The sequence below is a fragment of the Cervus canadensis genome, chromosome 4 (genome assembly GCF_019320065.1).
Source record: "Cervus canadensis isolate Bull #8, Minnesota chromosome 4, ASM1932006v1, whole genome shotgun sequence".
NCBI classification, from domain to species: Eukaryota; Metazoa; Chordata; class Mammalia; order Artiodactyla; family Cervidae; genus Cervus; species Cervus canadensis.
Window position 1 is genome coordinate 73,364,641 of NC_057389.1, and position 20,654 is coordinate 73,385,294.

General features: G+C 43.5%; 1 protein-coding gene across 5 annotated transcripts in view; it reads left to right on the forward strand.

The window, feature by feature from the left end:
- Positions 1 to 20,654, forward strand: part of TNFAIP8 (TNF alpha induced protein 8) — a 137,572-nt gene that overhangs the window by 78,518 nt on the left and 38,400 nt on the right. The window contains exon 1 of one of the 5 annotated variants that reach the window (XM_043465865.1): positions 14,017 to 14,265. The exons of the other annotated variants lie outside the window; for them this stretch is intronic. Within the exon in view, the coding sequence (XP_043321800.1) occupies positions 14,193 to 14,265 (73 nt within the window). The 5' untranslated portion in view covers positions 14,017 to 14,192. Of the gene's footprint in view, positions 1 to 14,016; positions 14,266 to 20,654 lie in introns of those variants that run through there. 5 annotated transcript variants of the gene reach the window in all.

Here is a 20,654-nt window from a genome sequence, read left to right on the forward strand (position 1 = left end):
TGAAGGAAGGTTTAGTGAGAAAACGTAGGCTCTTGTCTGTATTACAGAAGAGTGTGATTAACACTAGTTGATTTTTTAGGGGGAAAAAAAAAAGTATGTCCCATACCCTTTGTTCCATGAAGAGGAGAGATCCTATGCTATGGATCCTATGCTATCCATCTCCTATCCTATGTTGTAGAAATTTTGTCCTCAAAGGCTCTGAGGTCTGAAGGAGCAGCAGCACTCCCTGAAGAGCCTTGGTCATCTGGGAGACTGGTCTGATAGAAGAACGCATCCCCACTTCGGTTGTCCTGCTCGGACCTCAGACTCAGATGTGTGAGTGGACGCACTCACTCAGATGTGTGAGTGGACGCATCCCCACTATCACACCTCTTCCGCCTCTGGACTTCTCCTTTGCTGTTCACGTCTGGCTCCCTCTTCCTCCAAGTCAGGCAGGCTCTGGACCTCTGAATCATCTCTGCTGTCTGATCTCTCTACATCTTTCTTCTTTGGGGGCATGTGGCCTATTTGCCTTGAATTATAATGATTTGCGCTCTCCTCATTCAGACACATCCTAGGATGGAGAAAAATAGCCTGGGATGAGGTCAGAGGACCCTCATTCCAGTCTCAGTTCACGTTCAGTCCCAGCTAAGTGACCTAGGACCAGCTGCTTCCTTTCTCTGAGGATCTGTGTCCTCATGGTTGGATAGCATCACTGACTCAATGGACATGAACTTGGGCAGACTCTGGGAGATGGTGAGGGACAGGGAAGCCTGGCATGCTGCAGTCCGTGGGGTCGCAATGAGTCAGACATGACTTGGCAACTGAACAACAACAACGACAACAACATCTTCATCAGAAGATTCCTTCCTTACAGGATAATTATGAGGATCAACGATGATGTATGTAGAAGCACTTCAAGAGCTAGAAAATTTCACCCTACTGAGATGCAGTAAGAGCAGAGATATGCTCTGTCATGAGCATGGCGTAATACCTAGCACATTGTAGGTGCTTAATAAACTATACTTATTAGCTAATGATATTAAGACATAAGCTTCATTTAAACACATAAATTGCTTGGTACTAAACTGCATTGCTGGTTCCAAATCTGGGTCTATGGCCAAGGAGGATATACTCTCCTTCCTCTGGTCCAGGTAACAGGGTATTTGGAACCACCAAGGTGCTGCCCTTTCATTCATGGGCAAGTTTGATCCATTAAGAAAACAGGTGACAAAATTAATTATGTATTGTGCAACCATGGATCCCAAATTGGCCTTAGAAAATGTAGCATGTTGTAAATGCAAATAGCCTCTGAGGGAAAGCTTGTTCCTAAGAGGCTTGCTTAACAGAATGTTGATCGCCTGCGAGGAGTTCATGCCTCGAGTAAAAGAGGTGTCTGGAATTTCCATCTGGCTTTATTAGTATATATATTCAGGTGGCCCAGTGCCGGATGTTAGTTCTTAAAGAAAACAGTGTTCCCACTCTGAAGAAGGTAAGGCTGCTGCTCTTTGCAAGTGGGCAGCTTCTGCCTGTACTTTGCTGGCCCTGGAAATTCCATCACCTGAAGTGGAATTTTGTTCAATCCATCTTATTCATGGCTCAAGGACAACTGTGGTGGGTTTGACAGGGGGCTCGTGAGGTTGCCTCTGTAAAGATAAGAACACTCCATTAGTTGAAGCCGACAGTCTAGTGGCTTCTTCTGGGGCTGTTTGCATTTGCTCAGCACTCTCTGTTTATGACAATGTTAAGAGGAAGTACATCCATTCTGTGTACGTTGTAAAACAGAAGGTTTGCAGATGTCAGAATTATTTTCTTCTTGGCTCCTTATCTGGTAGAGTTTTGGGTTGTTGCAGATTATCAGCCTCAGTTCTTCAGATGCAATGCAAATTTTCTTGTTTTCTGTCTTTGAAGATAACATATTTATGTATACAGTTCCTTGTAATGTACTTTTAAGATAAGGAGAAATTAGGCTTATTCCTATATGTTGTCATAATTCAATATTATGAAATGATAGTTTTATTAATTATATAGTGCATTCATAGAATCCAACATATTCTACTCTCTAGAAAGGAAAAAAAAAAGCCCACAAGATACAATCTTCTGTTCCAAATAGCTTACACATCTGCCTCAGAGACAACTAACATCGACTTTGTGTTAGAAGTTCACAGTGAAAGTTAAGTTCACTGTGGGCTCCTACTGAAGCTTTATGGAGGGATTGAGACCTGAGCTAGGCTTTGGGGGTAAAAAAAAAAAAAAGTTTAACAGAGCAGAAAAAGTAGACCTGCAGCCTTGTTCCCACAGCATGGCTACACACGATGTCACAATGTGTCCTAAGGTTTGTTTCCAGTAATTTCCAGCTAATGAAAACAAGCGTCTGAGTTTCTGAATGATTACTTACTTTTCCAATCATTCATATCTGTTTGTGTTTAGGGGGCGGTGATCAGGATTTTGCCACTAGTAGTGTCATTTCCATTCATTTGCATCGCCCGTGCTTTTTGTGAGAGAGAGGTCAGTGTTCCAGCTGTATCCTGGGGTACCTGGCTCACAGCCTGCTTAGCTCAGCTGCCTTCATGGGGCAGGGACTGTGGCAGGTACGAATTATTCTATTTCTAGCCTCAGTGGGCATTTGAATTTTCAACCCATGGTCTCATTTAAGGGAGACCAGCTTGAGTCTGTTAGATAATACTAGTTCGAGATGACAGACTAACAGCTGTGGGAACAGAGGGGGGAAAGGCCTCTTCAGGAAACATTTAGATGGTGGGACGTAGTGAAATGAGAAATAAGAGAACAGTAAAAAAGAATAAAGAAAGAAAGAAGAGGGACTTCCACGGAGGTCCAGTGGTTAAGAATCCACCTGCCAATGTTAAGCTCCCACATGCCACGGGGCAGCGAAGCCCACGCTCCACAGCTCCTGAGCCTATGTGCTCTAGGGCCCGGGCTCTGCAGCCGGAGAGGCTACTGCAATGCGAAGTCCAGGCACTAGAGCTAGGGTGCTGTCCACTCGCCGCAACTAGAGAAAGCCTGCGTGCTGCAAGGAAGACCCAGCACAGCCAAAAATAAACAAATAAATACTTTTTTAAAAAAGAAAGAAGGGGCCACAATGCAGCATAAGTCACTGATAGTCATGTTTCTAGCTTCCATTGTCTAAGTAAGAACAAATGCAATATTCTGAAGAAAACCAAGATGTTGGGGGTAGGGAAGGGATCTATCTGTGCCTTCAAGTATAAGGATTCTCCCTAGATGAGTATCCTTCCAAGGTGAGCCTAAGGAACCTTCCAGGCAGACAGTTGTTGAGGGCAACTAGAAACACATAGGTGGGAGCAAAGGTTCCCAACAACTTCACTTGTGGAACCCACAGTGCCTCAGGAATGTTTTCTTGTCATTCCCGGGACACAAGAGGTACCTAACAGTTTCACTTGTGACGTGTTGGGTCCCAATAACTTAATAAGTATTCATGTACTAATAATTTGTAAGCATGTGAAAATATACATAAATTGAAATGTTCAAAAATAATATTTTTATTTCATTCTTTACCAGTTAGTTACTGATGGAATGGGTGCATCTGTTGGGCCTTGCATGTTTTAGTCAGGATCCAATCAGGAGATAAACCACATGATAATTTGAGTAGGAACGTGTAATATAAAGAAATGCTAGCTAGTGAAACAGTATGGCAGCTCCTAAAAACTTAAAAGTAGAATTACCATCTTCTTCTTGTTTATTTGGTAAGTCGTGTCTTGACTTTTTGTGATGCTATGGACTATAGCCTGCCAGGCCCCTCTGTCCATGGGATTTCCCTGGCAAGAATACTGCAGTGGGTTGCCATTTCCTTCTCCAGGTATCTTCCCGACCCAGGGATCGAACCTGCATCTCCTGCTTGGCAGGCGGATTCTTTACTACTGAGCTGCCGTTATGACCAAACAATTCCACTTCTGGATATGCCCCCAGAAGGAGGGAAAGCAGGGACTTGAGCATGCATTTGTATACCAGTGTTTTTAGCAGCATTATTCACAATAACCAAAAGGTAGAAGCAATCCAAGTGTCCATTGATGGTTGAAGGGAAAAAAACAAATCATGGTATATACACACAATGGAGTATCATTCAGTTTTAAAAACAAAGGAAATTCTGACACATGCTCCAACATGAATGAATCTTGAGGATATTAACTAAGTGAAATAAACCAGTCACAAAAAAGACAAATACTGTGTAATTCCATGCATATGAAGTACCTAGAGTAGTCAGATTCAGAAAGAAAACATAGGATGATGACTGCCAAGAGCTGAGGAGAGGGGAGAATGGGGAGTTAGTGTTTAATGAGCATAGAGTTTCCATTTTCAAGATGAAAAGCATTCTGGAGATGGATGGTGGTGAGACTGGAACAACAATGTATGTGTACTTAATCCTACTGAATTGTATAGCTAAAAAGTAATCAAGATGGTGGTACTTTTATATGATGTGCATTTTACCACAATTGAAAATAATAATAAGAAAGAAAAAAAATTTTTAATATTAATTTTGCTGAGGGCTGGCTGTTAGGAAGAGAACTCTAAAGAATAGGGAATAACAAATATAAAAAGCAGCCCCTTCCCGTGGGCTTGAAACAGGGCACCAAACCCAAACTTTCTCTCTCTTCTACTCTAGACCTTGTTGGAGAAAAGGTGGCTGGCTTTGGCTCCTTGAGTGGCAGAGAAGTCACAGCAGTGCTGTGCAGGTAGAAACTTGCTGGAAATCCGTCCTCTAGGATGCTGAGGAAATCTGCTCATGGGGAGGTTTTTCACTAAAGGTGCTCTGCCACAAAGCCTCCTAAGGGGGATGCCAGCAGAAGCTGCTGGGGGCTGGTTGTTGCTGACCACCACGTACAGCAGGAGCCAGTTGTTGAAGAAGGGGCCTGCCTTCCAGGAACTGGGGGCTGGAGAAGTCATGCATGCCTGTGGCAGCTCGCAGCCAGAGCTCACCAGAACCCGGAACAAAAGCTCTTCTTCCTGTCATGTGTCTCCATGGCACTCCAGTGACAAAGCTTAGGATAGCACCAGCTGGCAAAATAAAAAATATCTAAAGTCTCCTCTTTATTTTTTCGGAGCAGGGAAGCTGGCTCAGTGGTAAAGAATCCACCTGCCAATCCAGGAGATACAGGAGACGCAGGTTCAATCCCAGGGTCAGGAAGATCCCCTGATGGAGGAAATGGCAGCCCACTCCAGTACTCTTACCTGGAGAATCCCATGGACAGAGGAGCCTGGTGGGCTACAGTGCAGGGGATCACAAACAGTCAGACAGGACTGAGCATGCACACATGAATGAAGGGTGAATTAGAGCCGTGAGACAATAAATTGATAACTGGCCACCTCATAACTTCTTAAACCTTGAAATCAAATTGGATCCACCACCCTCATTTCTTCTTTCATGTTACTCTTCACATAATATTTGCTTTTTAGTATAGCAGCTGCCAACAACCTAGCTTTGCAAAGAAATGACATCAAAAGACATGTATCACAGTCTAATATTACCCAATGAACTGGCTTGAACTAGTAGCTTACGCAGTGTCTGAGAGACATTGAATAATGCTACGTCTTCCTCAAACATTTAAAGCATCCTGTAACACCCCTGTGAGTTTGCTGTAGTGCTCTCAGGCACCTTGGTACAATTTGAAGATCTCAGGGCTAAAAATGTGAGACTCTTTCACCAACTCGGACCACATCGCTCTCATATATGAGAATCTAAGGTACTGATTTGCTTAAGAGTACAGAAGAGTCATGTGTCGTGTAAAAGTTGTACAGGGTCAGTATTACTTCAGAAGATCTTCTAGGAAGTTACCAGATTGGAGAATAACATACTGTCTTCCAGTAAGTATAGGACTTACTGTAAGTGTTTCCTCTAGCATTGGAGCAGGTTCCTGTTTCTTTAGGACTGGATGAGATAGTTGCCTTGTCTTCAGAGGCACTTTGACATGAAAAAATCCATAGCTTTAGCTACAGCATTCATCATCAATATGTAGAAGATGCTCACAGTGTAAGAGGCAATGCAGAGACAAGGCTCGCGGAGGGAACAGCAAAGTCCTAGCTCTATCCCACGCTTACTCTGCAGCATAAAATCACTTACTGGTGACTGATGCACCATTTAGGTTGTTACTTCCTCTCTTTGTCTGTCTGTTTTGGGCTGATGGTATGTAGTTGAAATTGAGAAAGTTGAATGCCATTCAAGAGGACTTTGCTGAATTCAATAGTAAAAATTCTATTGAGATAGTTATGTATGTATGTATGTGAGTGAAAGTCACTCAGTCCTGTCTGACTCTTTGCGACCCCATGGACTATAGAGTCTGTGGAATTCTCCAGGCCAGAATACTGGAGTGGGTAGCCTTTCCCTCCTCCAGGGGATCTTCCCAACCAAAGGATCAAACCTAGGTCTCCCACGTTGCAGGTAGATTCTTTACCAGCTGAGCCATAAGGGAAGAATGTTAAAAAGTTAGTGTTTTTTTTTTTTAAAAGCTTTTGGCTTCCTGATAGCTCAGATGGTAAAGAGTCTGCCTGCAATGCAGGAGACCTGAGTTTGATCCCTGGGTCAGAAAGATCCCCTGGAGAAGGGAATGTCTACCCACTCCAGTATTCTTGCCTGGAGAATCCCATGGACGGAGGAGCCTGGCAGGCTATAGTCCATGGGGTTGCAAAGAATCAGACACGACTAAGGAACTTGACACTTTCACTTTTCTGTTTCTACTAGAAAATAAAGAAAAGTGAAAGTGAAGTCGCTCAGATCTTTCTGACCCAGGGATTGAACCTGGGTCTCCCACATTATAGGCAGACGCTTTACCATCTGAGCCACCAGGGAAGTCCTAGAAAATGGATGGACTTAATAAGACTTTCTTTAGGTAGGTAGGCAGGCATACTGTTCATATTACTGGTTTCCCAGAAGATATATTCATTTTGATGATGTTTAACAATTTTGTGAATCATAATTGATATATGTTTCTGTATAACTCTTCTTTAAAGAGAAGCTGAATAACTTAAGTTTTGTAAGCTGACGCATTCAAAAGGACAAACTTCTAATCCATGCCTTTCAGTGCTACCTGCAAAACAGCCTTCCCTTTACCCCTGAAACACTGTTTGGATAAGTTCTGTTTTGGTTCACGTTTTTACCTCCTGCTGAGTTTGCCGGCTGAGTTTTAACCTTGGCTGCTTTCAGCGGGCAAGCCTGTCTAGCCCTGTAGCTTCATCTCCTGGTGTTTTCTGTCTCTTAAGCAGTGATGAGTTGGCACAAATATTAACTTGACAGAGAGTCTACCCATGTCAGAAACTCACTGTTAAAATCCAAATATGACAACTTGGAGTAGATTAGACTTTCAAACAGGTATCGGAACAGGAGTCTGTGGTCCAGATTCCACATATGAGCACTACTTCTGTTTTCTTGTGGATTTCAAATGTTGTTCAGAAACCCGAATAGAGTTCATAACTCCTCTGATGGGATCAAGCAGGGCCATTACCCTCCTTGTCTTAGCCGCCTTTTCTACCTCCTTGGAGTAGAGTGGACACACGGGAGAGAAAGAAGTTGTCACTGCTGCTGCCTTAAGCAAAGCTGCTTACTTCTGAATTCTTCATGATAATCAATAGCAGATGTGTGGCCAGCCCTGGAAAGTTGCATAACTGTCTCACGTTGCATTCAACTGCAATCGCTAGCCAACATGAGGGGGTCTCCATTAGGCAGCTGAAAAAGAAAATTTTTGTTTATCTTATCATAAAATTATTTCCTTGCTGTAAGTGGTAAAAGCAGTGGTTAGGGTGGAAGTAATTTGAATATCACTGCCCTTAAACATGAATTTCAGTTCATGATAAGGAGGAACTTTCTAATGACTAGAGAGGAAGTGGGGCTTTGTTAAGGCAGTGAGTCTCTGTTAATAGAAGTAATCAAGGAGAGTCTGGATGAAGGCTTGCTGCCTGTGATGTGTCTAGGAGATGGCTTCACAGCCAGTAGAGGATTAGAATAAGTGACCTGTAAGTTTACTTCCAAGTCTGCGGTTCTGTGACTATGATCATTGATCACTTTTTCCTCCTGTTCCTTTTCTGAAGGTAAGTCAGGGATGTATAGATCAGCTGTGGCACCACCTTCTGGGCCCAGTCTCAGCCCTGCCTCTCTTCTTCCTGGTGTAGCCCCTCTTAGGTTATCCCTGGTTGACCCCATTAATCAAGGTACAGTGAGGTTTGGACCTTTTATTTTCACATCCCAATGCTGGACCACACACATTAAATTGCCCACACCTATGTGGAACTTCTGTACAGTCGGCATTTATGGCTTCCAAATGGATGCTCCACCACCTAAAATAATCTGGCCTTATTCATGAAAGTGATTAGGGGGATTTCATAATTTTCAGTGCTTCATCACATTCATGACTCATTTTTATTTTTACTACTTTGTGGAATAAGTGGCATTATTCCCATTTTACACATGGGCAAACAGAAGCTCAGAGAGGTTAATGGCTTGCAAATTTTAGAAGAAAAGTGATAGAAGAATGAATAGAAAAATAAAATCCTATTGTCAATGAGACAGTGCTTACTGGGTTTATGGTAATCAGGCCCAAGTCTCCCAAACTGAGTCTGGCTTTCTTTGCCCTGCTTCTGGCAGCCTTACATCCAAGGAGGTTTAGTTGGGGTCTTGACTGAACTTTTAATTAAAAAAAAAAAAGGATTTGTAGTTTCATGTAGCTGAATAAATAGAAGCTATTAAACTTATGGCTTATTTAAAGCATTGAATATCAGGAATGGGATAGTTTTGATTTGAGGCTGTGATCTAAGCCTGTGAACAGAACCATCTGAGCATTCCATCCTAGAATCATGACCAATTCAAACTCTTCGGGACTCTCCCAGTACAGCAAACTTTGAATTATTCCTCTGCAAAATAAAGATCTCGAATTTTACACAAGTAGTTTAATAGAGTGAGAAAGTCTGGATATAGAAGACTGGAGGCCTGGTCTGCATTTACTGTAGTCTCAAGAACATTATTACTTAGTTTTGTGACCTTGAGCAAATTGTATAACCTCCCTTTCTTTAATTACATGTCTGTAAAATGAGTATGATGATCTAAGGGAGCTAACTGGGAAGTCTGCGTAAAGCCTATGTAAATGCAAGGCATCCTAGCTAAGTATTACAAAAGAAAGATCCAAAGTCATAAATTCTTCAGGTAATATTTTCAGACCTGATTTTGAGTGTGTGTGTGTTTCATCATCTGCTAAAAGTTTTTACTTTTCCTCCTAAGAAAGATTTCTTAGGAGAAAAAGAAGCAAACAATGAGAGCCTAGGAAACAAGTGCCTCCCAGATGTACTGTTTTCTCCCTATGTATGCTCACCCCAGATGTCAGCACTTCTCATTTCCTCAGAATTATCCACTCACACCCAGAGCAGTAGTGAGCCTGGAGGATTTACGGAAAAAGCCATAGGGAAGACTGAAGAGAGGGTTTACCCAGAACAAACTTCCGACTCCCAGGCACGGCCCCTGGGAGGCAGCTTTCCCCATCCTTTGAGTCAGCACTCATCCTCAGCCTTCTTCCTTGACTCACAGTCCTGCTTCCCAACCTCCCCTGCCTCATCCCAGTACCAGCAATGCGTAAGCAGGAGGCCACTTGAGGCTCAGGGCTTGGGCTCCTGAGAAGGTACGTGAGAGATTTCCATTGTCATTTGAGTGGCCCTGTCTCCACTTTTGGTAAATCAAACTTTCTTAAGGCATGACGAGTGAGATCACCCGGGCTAGGCAGGGACTCCGGTGAGATACCCAATTAGCCCCACTCCTCTTTTGGAAGGTTAAGTGCAAGATGTCTAAGGAGGATAAGAAGGATGCACAGCCTGTAGTCACAACCAGGTGAGGCCAAGAACACAGGTCCCTCAGTGAGGAGAGGGACTGAAAGCCAACTTTATATATAGAACATGGAAGCCTGTAAAGACTCTCAAGGGTGTAGACATAAATAATACAAGAAAAGATGAGGAAAGCTTCAAAGTCAAATAGGAGAAAGCCGCTTTTTATACTAAGTAAACAACTCTTTTTCACTTCCCCCCACTGACTTAAATGTTGTTTGTATATATTCAGCCTGTCAGCAAGGCAGAAATAAAAATATTGATGAAATTACCATTTTTTGTGGCATGGAATTCTTAGACCTAGAAGCTCTAAGTGAAAGTCACTCATTTATGTCCGACTCTCTGCGACCCCATGGACTGTATAGTCCATGGAATTCTCTAGGCCAGAATACTGGAATACTAGCCATTCCCTTCTCCAGGACTGGAAGCTATAGGTCTATAACAAATTGACAGAGATGCTTAGTCTTTTTCACTGCAGAGAACTTACCACATTCTCTAATGTGAGCAGAGTGTGGTTCCTTCTGATTGACTTGTACCTTCTCTTCCCAATTCTGCTGGTCTTCTCTTCTAAGTCTGAACACTTGCTGACCTCCCCTGTTCTTGGCAGACATCTGGGCGGCTATAAGGAAAAGGCCCAAAGCCCAGGCATTTTTCCAACAGCTTTATTGATGCATAATTTAAGAGAAGATGTTTCTGCTGTTCTATGATAAAGTTCAGTTGAGAGGTGGTGTTAATATCTTCCTTAGAACCAAGGTCACTTGGAAGGTTGAACTCCAACTCTGTGATCAAAATTACCAAAATTTGCCAGTAAGCTCCAGGTGAGCAGAGTTCTTTTACATGTGACACATGTAAATGTTTGGTAATGACTGAAAAGAAAAAAAAAAAAAAAACCCCACCAGTATCTTGGTGGTGATGGTTTAGCTGCTAAGTTCTATCTGACTCTTGCTGCCTCAAAGGACTGTAGCCCACCAGGCTCCTCTTTCCTCTTGTCTGGGATCTCCCAGGCAAGAATACTGGAATGGGTTGCCATTTCCTCCTCCAGAAGATCTTCCTGACCCAGGGATCTCAGATTCTTAGCCTGCATTTTAATTCAGGTGGTGTGCTAGTGGTAAAGAATCCGCCTGCCAACGCAGGAGACATAGGAATTGTGGGTTCGATCCCTGGGTTGGGAAGATCCCCTGGAGGAGGAAATGGCAACCCACTCCGGTATTCTTGCCTGGAAAGTTCCATGGACGGTGGAGCCTGGTTGGAGTCCATGAGGCTGCAGAGAGTCAGACATGACTACGTAACTAAGCTCTTACCTACATGAATGTAGGTAAGCTACTATTTTTAGGCTACTATACAGAGAGTGTTATGAAAAAAATAAACATAGAAAGCGATGGACAGTTTTTCTGATGATTTCATAGAACATGTACAAAATACATACATCATTTTAACTGACATCCTGATGTTATGTATTATACAGTAGTTCAGAGGAGTGATGGGAGAAGTCAGAAAGAGCTAATTAGAGGCAGACTCTGAACTCATACCTATTTTACTAATACAGTTAGCTGGTTTCTCTTTTAGGTGGTTAAGGAAATTTAGATAAATTTGCAGTTAACCACAAAACAAAGAAATAAATGCTTCCAAACAGTAAAACAGGTCTATAAAACTTCCGAGAAGGACGCAGATGCTCTCACGTGGGGAAGTCTTAGAATATCTGGAAATTTGGATCCTAAAGAAGAGTGGTTTTGGAGGAGGATAGAACTAGATGGAGAGAGGCTGTGATACGCTCACAAAATAAACCGAGCCTGCCTTGCACTGGAGCTAGATTGGGACATTGTTCCTCAAGTGACTGCTGGGCTACTTTTAAATACAAAAGAAGTTTCTTGCCAGGTTTCCTGAGGACCCCAGTGAAAGTCAAAGATCAGCCTAGCTGCTAAAATGATTCTAAATTGGATTAAGAGGCTGACACAGCAGTGCTTGAACTGTTCATTCAGCAGTTGTTCTCCTTGGCTAACCTGAGCAAAGCTGAGGGCCTTTTTGTGAACCCAGGGTAAAAACAAGTCGGACGTTAAGGACATGTACTTTAACACACCTTGTGTGGTTTGAACATAATTGGACTTGCAGAAGGACCTTTTATAAATCATTCTTATGGGGGCACTTTCTGAAGGAAGAGGGTAAAAGTGAGCCCTTCCCGTGACTGGTGAGACCGGACTTTGGGTTGTGTGAATTTGCATAATCATCACCTTGAAAAGGTGTTGCATCTTACTCCAATTATAGATGAATGGGAGCTATCTTTGTGAAGTTCACAGCCCTGGTGAGATGCTGCTGGGCTCCTGGCAGACATCTGTGGAAGTCTGGGCTGCCATGGGGGAGGGCAAAGGACAGATGGTGTGTGTGGGATGGGGTGGGGGGACTTCCAGAATGATTCCTTACACAAGACACGAAAGGTCGCTTCTGACTAGTGAGGGAGCATGTCTCAGAATGACCTTCATGTCTCCTCCATAAGTCTGAAGTTACAGAATGAAGTTACTAAGTTACTGCATCTTAGCAGCTAAGGATGTGTGGCACAGGGGACCTCGCAGTTAACTGGGAATTTCAGAAGGGTGCAGCCTGGTGAGGTCAGCTTCCGGAAGACTCCACAATACTGATACTTTCCAGATGTTTCTCCTCTTTTCTCTTTTCTGACCAGCTATGTCTTCCTCTCATCATTCTGTCCTGTCCTTTCAGGGAATTGAGATGAAATACTGCCTGGTGTCTTAGGCGTGATAGAATCACTCAGCAGTAGGAAGTGATTTAATATCTTATATCAATATTTATAATAGTCTTCACTGCTTGTGACTCGCATAAACACTTTTTTTTCCCTGTTCAAACCCAATATTGGAATAAAACGCTAGAGTATCTTTTACAAAAAATTACTTTTAATGCTGCAGTAGTTTGCAATAATCTGTATAGGAGTTTATGATTTTCAAAGCACTTTTTGCTTATATTGCTTTATTTAATCCCCAGCATAAATCTGAGGAGTAATTAATACTCTTTAAACTCTCTTTTTCCATATAAGGAAAGGGAGGCCCAGAGAAGTTAAATAATTCACTCAAGGTCATATAAATAATAAATGGCAGAACTAAATCTTAATTCAGACTCTTTACATCTGTATCTTTTGTATATTCTTATCATTAAATTTGTATTTACTATAGAGCCTGTTCACTAAATTTACTATAGAGCCTCTCCTTGTTTTTCGCCCGTATAAAACGAGGGAAATGATGGAAAGGAAAGCAGCTGGAAAATAAATTTATTAAAAGAATGTAACTTTTCTCACAGTTTCCTAATGGATCTTTCAGGTATGCTATTTGAGGACCGGGTGCCTTATATCTGTGATAAAACTAGTGCTCTGAAAACTCCTCCATTAAGGCAGCTATGTCGGTGGCAGCTCTTGTTCCCCCTTCTCCAAAGGAAAAACTAGGGCTTCACAAACCTAAGACGTCTTCCTCTCAGCTGGTGGACCCGACCAGGGGGCAGAATTGAGAGCTCTAAGCACTCTCCAGCCTCTATTCTATCAGCGTTTCAAAAGCCTGAATACCTCTCCGACCCCCACCCCGACCCCCGCCTTTGGCTTGCATCCTTCGAAGAAGAGAGTGGCGCCCCCTCCGTCTGGGAATGGCCCTTTGGGGTAACTGCAGAGCAGTCCGTGCACCCAGGTTGGGGTTTGAGTAAGGTTTGAGTAAGTCATCCGGGTCATACTGAAAGACTAAGCCTTCTGGTCTGCTTTTCCTCTGCAAAGGTAAGGGGTGGAGTTCCCCCTTACCCCCACCTTTCTTCAAAATGCCCCATTCCTGGGCTTGTGCCACAGGTCCTTCCAGCCTCATGGACCAATATCCACGTTACTTTGCTGCAAAAAATAATGTACAAAACCCAGCAGCTTTAAAATCCTTCATTTTGGGCGTTTAAGACCCCAAGACACAGAAAGTTAAATGGGCGTCGAAAAATGGAACCTAAAGATGGAGGTGGATGTCTTTGACCGCGTCTGCACTTGTGATTTATGTAAAACAGCAGAGATGTGCCTTTCTTTTCTTCCCTGCACATCGATTTCCCAGGCCTGGCCCATCCTGGGCCCCGGCGGCCGGCGCCCCTCTGCCGGGCCCCTCCGCGGATCAGCCCCACCTGCGTGCGCCCGGCCACGAGCCGCCAGGTCGCCCGCCTGCGACGGGCTGGGGCGCGCGGCCCCGGGGGCGGACTCCCGCCGCCCAGCTGAGACGCGATTCGTCACTCTTGCAGAACTTTCCCCCTGAAAATCCCTGCACCAGAACCAGCCCTCCCGCCCCGCGGAGGTTTTGATTTTAGTGGCTTTGCTTCCTTTTATTTTCCGTGTGCTGGGTTTGGCTGCCAGCTCGTGCGAGTACATGTCCGCGGTCGTCGCCCCTGCAGCCGCCTACCCGGACACCATGCACTTCGAGGCAGAAGAATCCAAGGAAGGTACGATTTGGATTTGGCTGAGGGGGCCCCCCCCAAGTCCTGCGGAGGAATGTGGAAGTAGGGCGGCGGGGTAGTGGAGCAGATACGAGTTTAAAAGTGAGCGACGGGCACTCTGTCCGCTCTGACTGCGCCTTTGCTGCCGGTTTCAGGGCGACTGTGCCGAATACACTTCTCACGCCGCGGCCGTTCAAAGGGGAGGGAGGAAGAGTCAGACCTGGCTCTGCCAGCCCACTAAACGCTGCTTTCTAGATCTTTCTGGGAACGAAACAGCCCTAGTATTGACTCCAAGAATGCGAAATGTGCTTAGAAGAGCACTGCCTGCCTGCAGTCCGGACAGTCGAAAGCTGGATCCCTTGGAAGAGCCCTAAGAGTCAGGGTCCCTTGAAAAGGGGTTTCAAAAATTGGAAACTTTTGTGTGTTTCCGGCTAAAGGGGGAAGCTGCGTGCTGGGGAGAAGTGAAAGATCTTTATTTGGGGAATAGGTTTTTTCTTTCTTTCTTTCTTTCTTTTATCCCTGCTGTCTTTTCAGTAGTGAATTTATTTTGTTGGGGGGGCTTTAAGGGGGCTGAGAGATATGAGGGAGAACTTGTGCAACTTGAAACTGAGACGAGTTTGTCCGTTTCTAACTTTGCCAAAGCAAAGGGTTTCCATTTACTCCTAACAGAGCGGGTGACAGGGCTGGAAAAGCTCCAACCAAAACACAATTATACGCTGGTGTTAGTTCGGGGAGTTTATTTGTGTGTGAGTGTTTGTACGCTTTGTTTCCTGAAACTTTATGTATACAAAAGTCCTCTTGTAAGTTGAGGTAGAAGTAGGGGAAATGAGAGAGTAAGGGAGCCACTGTGCAAGATTGTGAAATTTCTTTCTTTTTAAGTAGTCTCTTGGGAAACGGGTAAATTTCTAGTCAGTCATAGCTCAGGGAGCCTGTGGAGCAGAAAGGAACCCCATCGTTTCTCGGTTTGGTAGGTACCAGTCAGGGAGAGCCCTGGAAATTTGTCCTCTTCTTTTCCTGATTTCCATCCCCACAGTTAAGCCCAGTGTTTCAAGATGTGGTCTCTGTGGGCTGACATTTCCTTTATTGTGCTGTGTGAGGGAAGCAGTCAATAAAAAACAGTCTTGTTTAATAGAAATATGGGACTGGTGTGAATGAAAAATGACAGCCAGGAGCATTGTTTTTGAGCTTGATGTGGGAGCTTGGGGGATTAATGTTTCCTTGCTGCCGTGGAGTCTGTACTAATGGAGCTTTGTGCTGTTGGAGGCTTTTCTTTTAAACAGCGATGTACAGTAAGTCACAAGTGGGGTTGAAGGCACATGGGCTGAGAGAAGCCAATAGTGAACTTTTATATGAATTACAAGTAGCACTTACATTGGTATTTTTCTCCCAGGCATGTTTTTTCTTTTGGGGAAAAAAACAAAACAAAACAGTGAGGAGAAAGTGGAAAAACAGTATGCCAAAGCATATTCTTTGGGACACATTCTTTCAGCCAGCACCCACCTCTTCTCCCAATTCACCCATTGCAAGCCTGAAAACTGGAGGTGAAGAGGTGCCTTAATGCACACCCCCTTGTTCCTAACCTTTCCCTTCCCCTTGCCATCACTTACATTCTGCAAATCTGTAGCAAATTACCCTCCCTCTGTTTTTTACTGAATGCTCAACATGTTTCTTTTTATATAATATGAGGTGCTTGAGTTTTAAATCGATGGCAGTTAGAATAGGATGTAGAATAACTCTTGAGGGAGATTGAACAAATACTTTATTAATAAATGGAATCATAGTAGCTTCTACCAGGAAATAAAGGACTAATGTGTGTATATGTGTATTTGTGTGTGTGTGTGTGTGCATGTGTGTCCCAGGCAGTTCTGACAAGATTGGTTATTGGCTGTGATCTAGAATCCTCTGTTTAGCTACCACCACTCAGAAAGGAGCAATGCTGTTTGTTTTTATTTTTTATTTTTTAATATTTTTTGATGTGGACCATTATAAAGTCTTTATCAAGTTTGTTACAATTTTGCTTCTGTTTTATGTTTTGGTTTTTTAGCCCCAAGGCATGTGGGATCTTAGCTCCCCTTCCAGGGATCAAACCCTCACCCTATGCGTTTGAAAATGAAGTCTTAACCACTGGACCACCAGGGAAGTCCCTCATTACTGTTTAAATAGCTCAGTTATCTTTATTGTCTATCCTTACTAATTCCATCCCTTCTCCTTAGCTTCTCTTTTTCTCCTTGTGGATTTATGTATCCCATTTAGTGTGAGATCACCACAACCTCTTCACAATGTCTGCATTGCAAGCAAATTGCCTTGGGATGCTTCATGCCTGATTTGCCATAATGGGAGATACTTTAAATCATTAGTCTGAACCGCAGTGAGAGACTAGTATACTTTGTTTAGGGTTGAATATGAAACAAAATATCAAGTTGAATTCAGAAATCCTTGGAGGCTAACATATTTGTGTATATGAGTGCATGTAGAAGCAAATGACTGGGGATATTGTTAAGCCACCATAGCTTAGGACAAACTTGACTCTGTGCCAAAAGTGCTGAACCTCCATCCTCAGTCAAAAGCCACCTCCTAAAGAATCAATTTAATTTTGCCTGCTTACAATTGAATAGGTGATTGTGCTTGAGTATTAAACAGAGAAAAAGAACTCAGACCTTGCTTGATTAGAAGCTGAGTGAGTTTAAGATATCCTGGCATAATATGAATAGGAAAGCAAGAGAAAGGGAGGGAGAAACCTACTTTATTAAACAGGGGAAGACTGTTTAAAAAAGAATATCAACAGTTTCCCTTGGATGGGGGCTTCCTGAGGAGATGAGTTGATGGCCATATTTTTGGCATTTAATTGATTCCTGTTGAATAAATTACTTAATTATGAGGTAGGAGAAATGAATCGCAGTTAAGATCTCTGCAGATCTTTCTCGTGCTAAACATCAAGGGATCTGGGGCGCCTCTGCCTTGGTTATTGAAGCTTTGATACCAAAAAATGAGGAAGCCACTATTGAGGAGTTGCTTTGGGAGGGCTGAGCTGTGAGTGAGCTCGGGCTCCTCCTCTCTTGCCCATAATAGCACTTCCTGCACCACCTCACCTAGTTGTCTCACTCACCAGGACTGCTATTTCACGAAGGAAACAGTAACCATTAGACAACTCCCTGACTTCCTGCTTCCAGGCTGACAGATTCAGCTTCACCCACACCCATCCTCCCAGTGTCTGTGGAGCAGGCGTGGTTCCTGCTGGAAGGAGTGGAAGGAGGCCGCTCCTTCTACTGTGGGCTCCTCACTGCACCAGTTGGCCTCACGTCTTTCCTGGCGCCTTCCTTTCTGCTATAGATGGGCCCAAGCTCCCTACTTTGGGGGTGTTGGCACGTGATGGTCTTTCTGCCTGAAATTCTTCTCCCCACCTGACCCCCTTTCCCTGGTCAGGTTTCTGGGTTGGAGAGGCTCTTTCTGAACCTCCAACTTAAATCAAAATCCCTTACTGCAGTCTCTCAGAACACCTAACCTTTTTGTGGCCGATACCACATTGTTTAGCATCTTTCTCTAGACTGCAAGCTCTTGAGGGCAAGACCATGTCTGTTTTATTCCCCACTGGGTCTCCAAGACCTATGCAATGAGAGGTGATGATTCAGTATTTATAAAATGAATGGGATGATCTTCATTCTTTAGAGGTAATCCTCAGTACTTTGTTAATTTTAGGCATGTATTTCTCCTTTAAAATGAACCTTTTTTTTTTTTCTTTTTTACCTTTTGCATAATGCCTACTTTCTCACTCTTCATCATCCTTCATCCACTGAAGTCTGTCTTTTTCTCCACTACTCCACTGAAGTTGCCCAAATCACCAGTGACTTCCCAGGTGCTAAAACCACCAGTGACCCAGCAGTCATATTTTGTCCTGATCTTACTTGACTTGGTTTTGCAGTGCTTGACACTAGAAGACCAGTGTCCTGGCAGTCCTAAATTCCTCCCTTAATTCCTATGCCTCTACACCCTCTAGCTGTCTTTCTAATCTCCTACACCGCCAGCTTAGGCTTTCCTAAAAGTTACCTGGACAGCCAGCTGCCTGGTAAACACCATGCTTTTTTTTTTTTTTTTTTAAGTGAAGTATAGCTGGTTTACAGTATCGTGTTAGTTTCAGGTGTAGAGCAAAGTGATTCTATATGTGTGTATGTGGTGTATATATATGTATATAATATTCTTTTCCATTATAGTTTGTTGTAGGATATTGAATGTAGCTCCCTGTGCTATACAGTAGGACCCTGTTGGTTATCTATTTTATATATAGTAGTTTATACCAAGCTCCTAATTTCTCCCTCCCATCCCCTTTCCGCTTTGGTGACCATAAGCTTGTTTTCTATGTCTGTGAGTCCGGGTAAACACCATGTTTGACTGTCATGTGGGTATCTCACATTCAACAGATCTGCTCTGAGCCTGTCATTTCCTACTCTTCACAAATCTCATCCTCCTTTTGTGTCATCATGCTTTTCAGCTTCCAAACTGAAATCTGCTAGTTGTCCTTAATCCCGCCCTATCCTTTATCTTCAGCTTCCACCTGGCACTTCTTCCTCCTCATTATCTGTTGAATGCATCTCCTTCTCTTCATTTTCCTGGACCCTGCCTTGCTTCAGGTCCTCAGTATTTGTACCTTCATGAATACAATAACTGCCTCTCTCATCAGGGTTCTTGGTGGCAAGAAATGGAAATTGATTCCTGCTATCATGAGGAATGGATTGAAATAAAGAATGTCTTGAAAGTATTTTGGGTTAGTTCACACATCCCCAGAAAGAATTAGCCTCTGAAAGATACATCAGGAAATGCAGCCAAGAGTCTCCTGGTTAGGACCTCACAATGGCCTTGGCCTCCTGTATATTTTTCAGTTCCGTCTCAGATGGGACTCCAGATGTGCCTGAATATTTAGTCATGCTCCACATTTAAAAATCTCAGAAATAAGCCAGCTGATGTATCAGTGCTAGGTGGTGTCCTTGCCCTTGCTGCTTGTGGGAGAGATATCCTCTGGTTCCAGCTTTGCTACAACCACTTGCAAAATGAGGGTTTCTTCAGAATTAGGAAGGGACTTCTGATGTGGATCACCAAAACAGCAACAGACATCTACCACCCCATGGGACTGGTCCATTTGAGCCTAGTGCTACCCTGCCTAGTTCCTTGTTCCCTCGGCAGACGTTTCCTTTGTTGGGCTCACTCTCTTGCCCCTCCTCAAGTGGGTAACGTGTCCAGCAGGACCCAGTCTGGAGTCGAGGATCTTTCCCAGCGTTCCCATAATACCCCCTACTTCCTGCGTTGTACCTTGTTTTCATGCATTACGGCTATTAGTCTTCTTTTCCTTTGCCTCCTCTTCGTTATGAGTTTTTGTTTTTTACTCTTCAGAAAGCAATATTTGTGCAAGTTTTGTTTTTGCCTGACCTAGGACCTCTATTTAGGAGGGCCTAAAAAGCATTGTCAAATTAATCAGTTTAAAAATGAGATTACGTGACATGATGAAACTTTTTAGAGTGCTGCTTAGAGATCATCCAGACTTGGTTTTATACAAATAGTGCCTTCCAAACCTAGAGAACAGATCTATATAGTGTTTCTTAAATTCTCCACTAGAGTACTTTTAATGGCAGAGGCAAAACAAGCATGTGTCTTTAGTCACAGGCGTTGGGGCCCAAGATGGCTTGCGAGCATCTCAGATTGTGAGGACCAAAGAAGTGATTTTGAAACTAAAGTGTATTGAGTGCTTTCCTGTGTTAGGCACAGTGCTAACTAAGTATCTGATTATGTATATTATCTCATTTAATACTTGTCTAATAACACTTTGTTTTAGTTCTGCATAATGATTAAGAAAACTGAGGTTCAGAGAGGTTAAAAACCATGTCTGAAACCACAAAACCAGAAAAGGTAGAATCAAGATTTGAATGGAAACCGTCTATCCATAGACCCTGATGTGATGTGGTACTGCCGGGGCTCTCCCCCATCCTCAAGTAATTTTGACACTCAGGAGGATGCTGTCTGTGAGTCCTGGGTCTACTTGTACCCCATTGCTGAGAAGACAGGAGTAGAGAGACCATGTATCTTGGAGGAGAAAGAGAAGAGCCCAGGCACATGGGCAGGGAGTCTTGAGTGCATCCTTCCACCCCTGATGCAGGAGATCTAGGAACCCAACAGGGCTGGGTGGGAGGTTCTGGAGCCAGTGCCAGCAAGAGAGACCAGAGTACCTATGGGACAGGAGAAGGGACCTCACTTTCTGAACCAGAGGACAGCTTGAGAATGGAGAGTTTGGACTTCCCAGGTCACTGGGGATGTGTGTGTTGTGTTATTACAACAGGGTGACTTTGTAGCATTCACTGTCTCCAGTTTCTTTAAAATCTGCAAGTTGTGTAGATACGTGTGAGTGATTC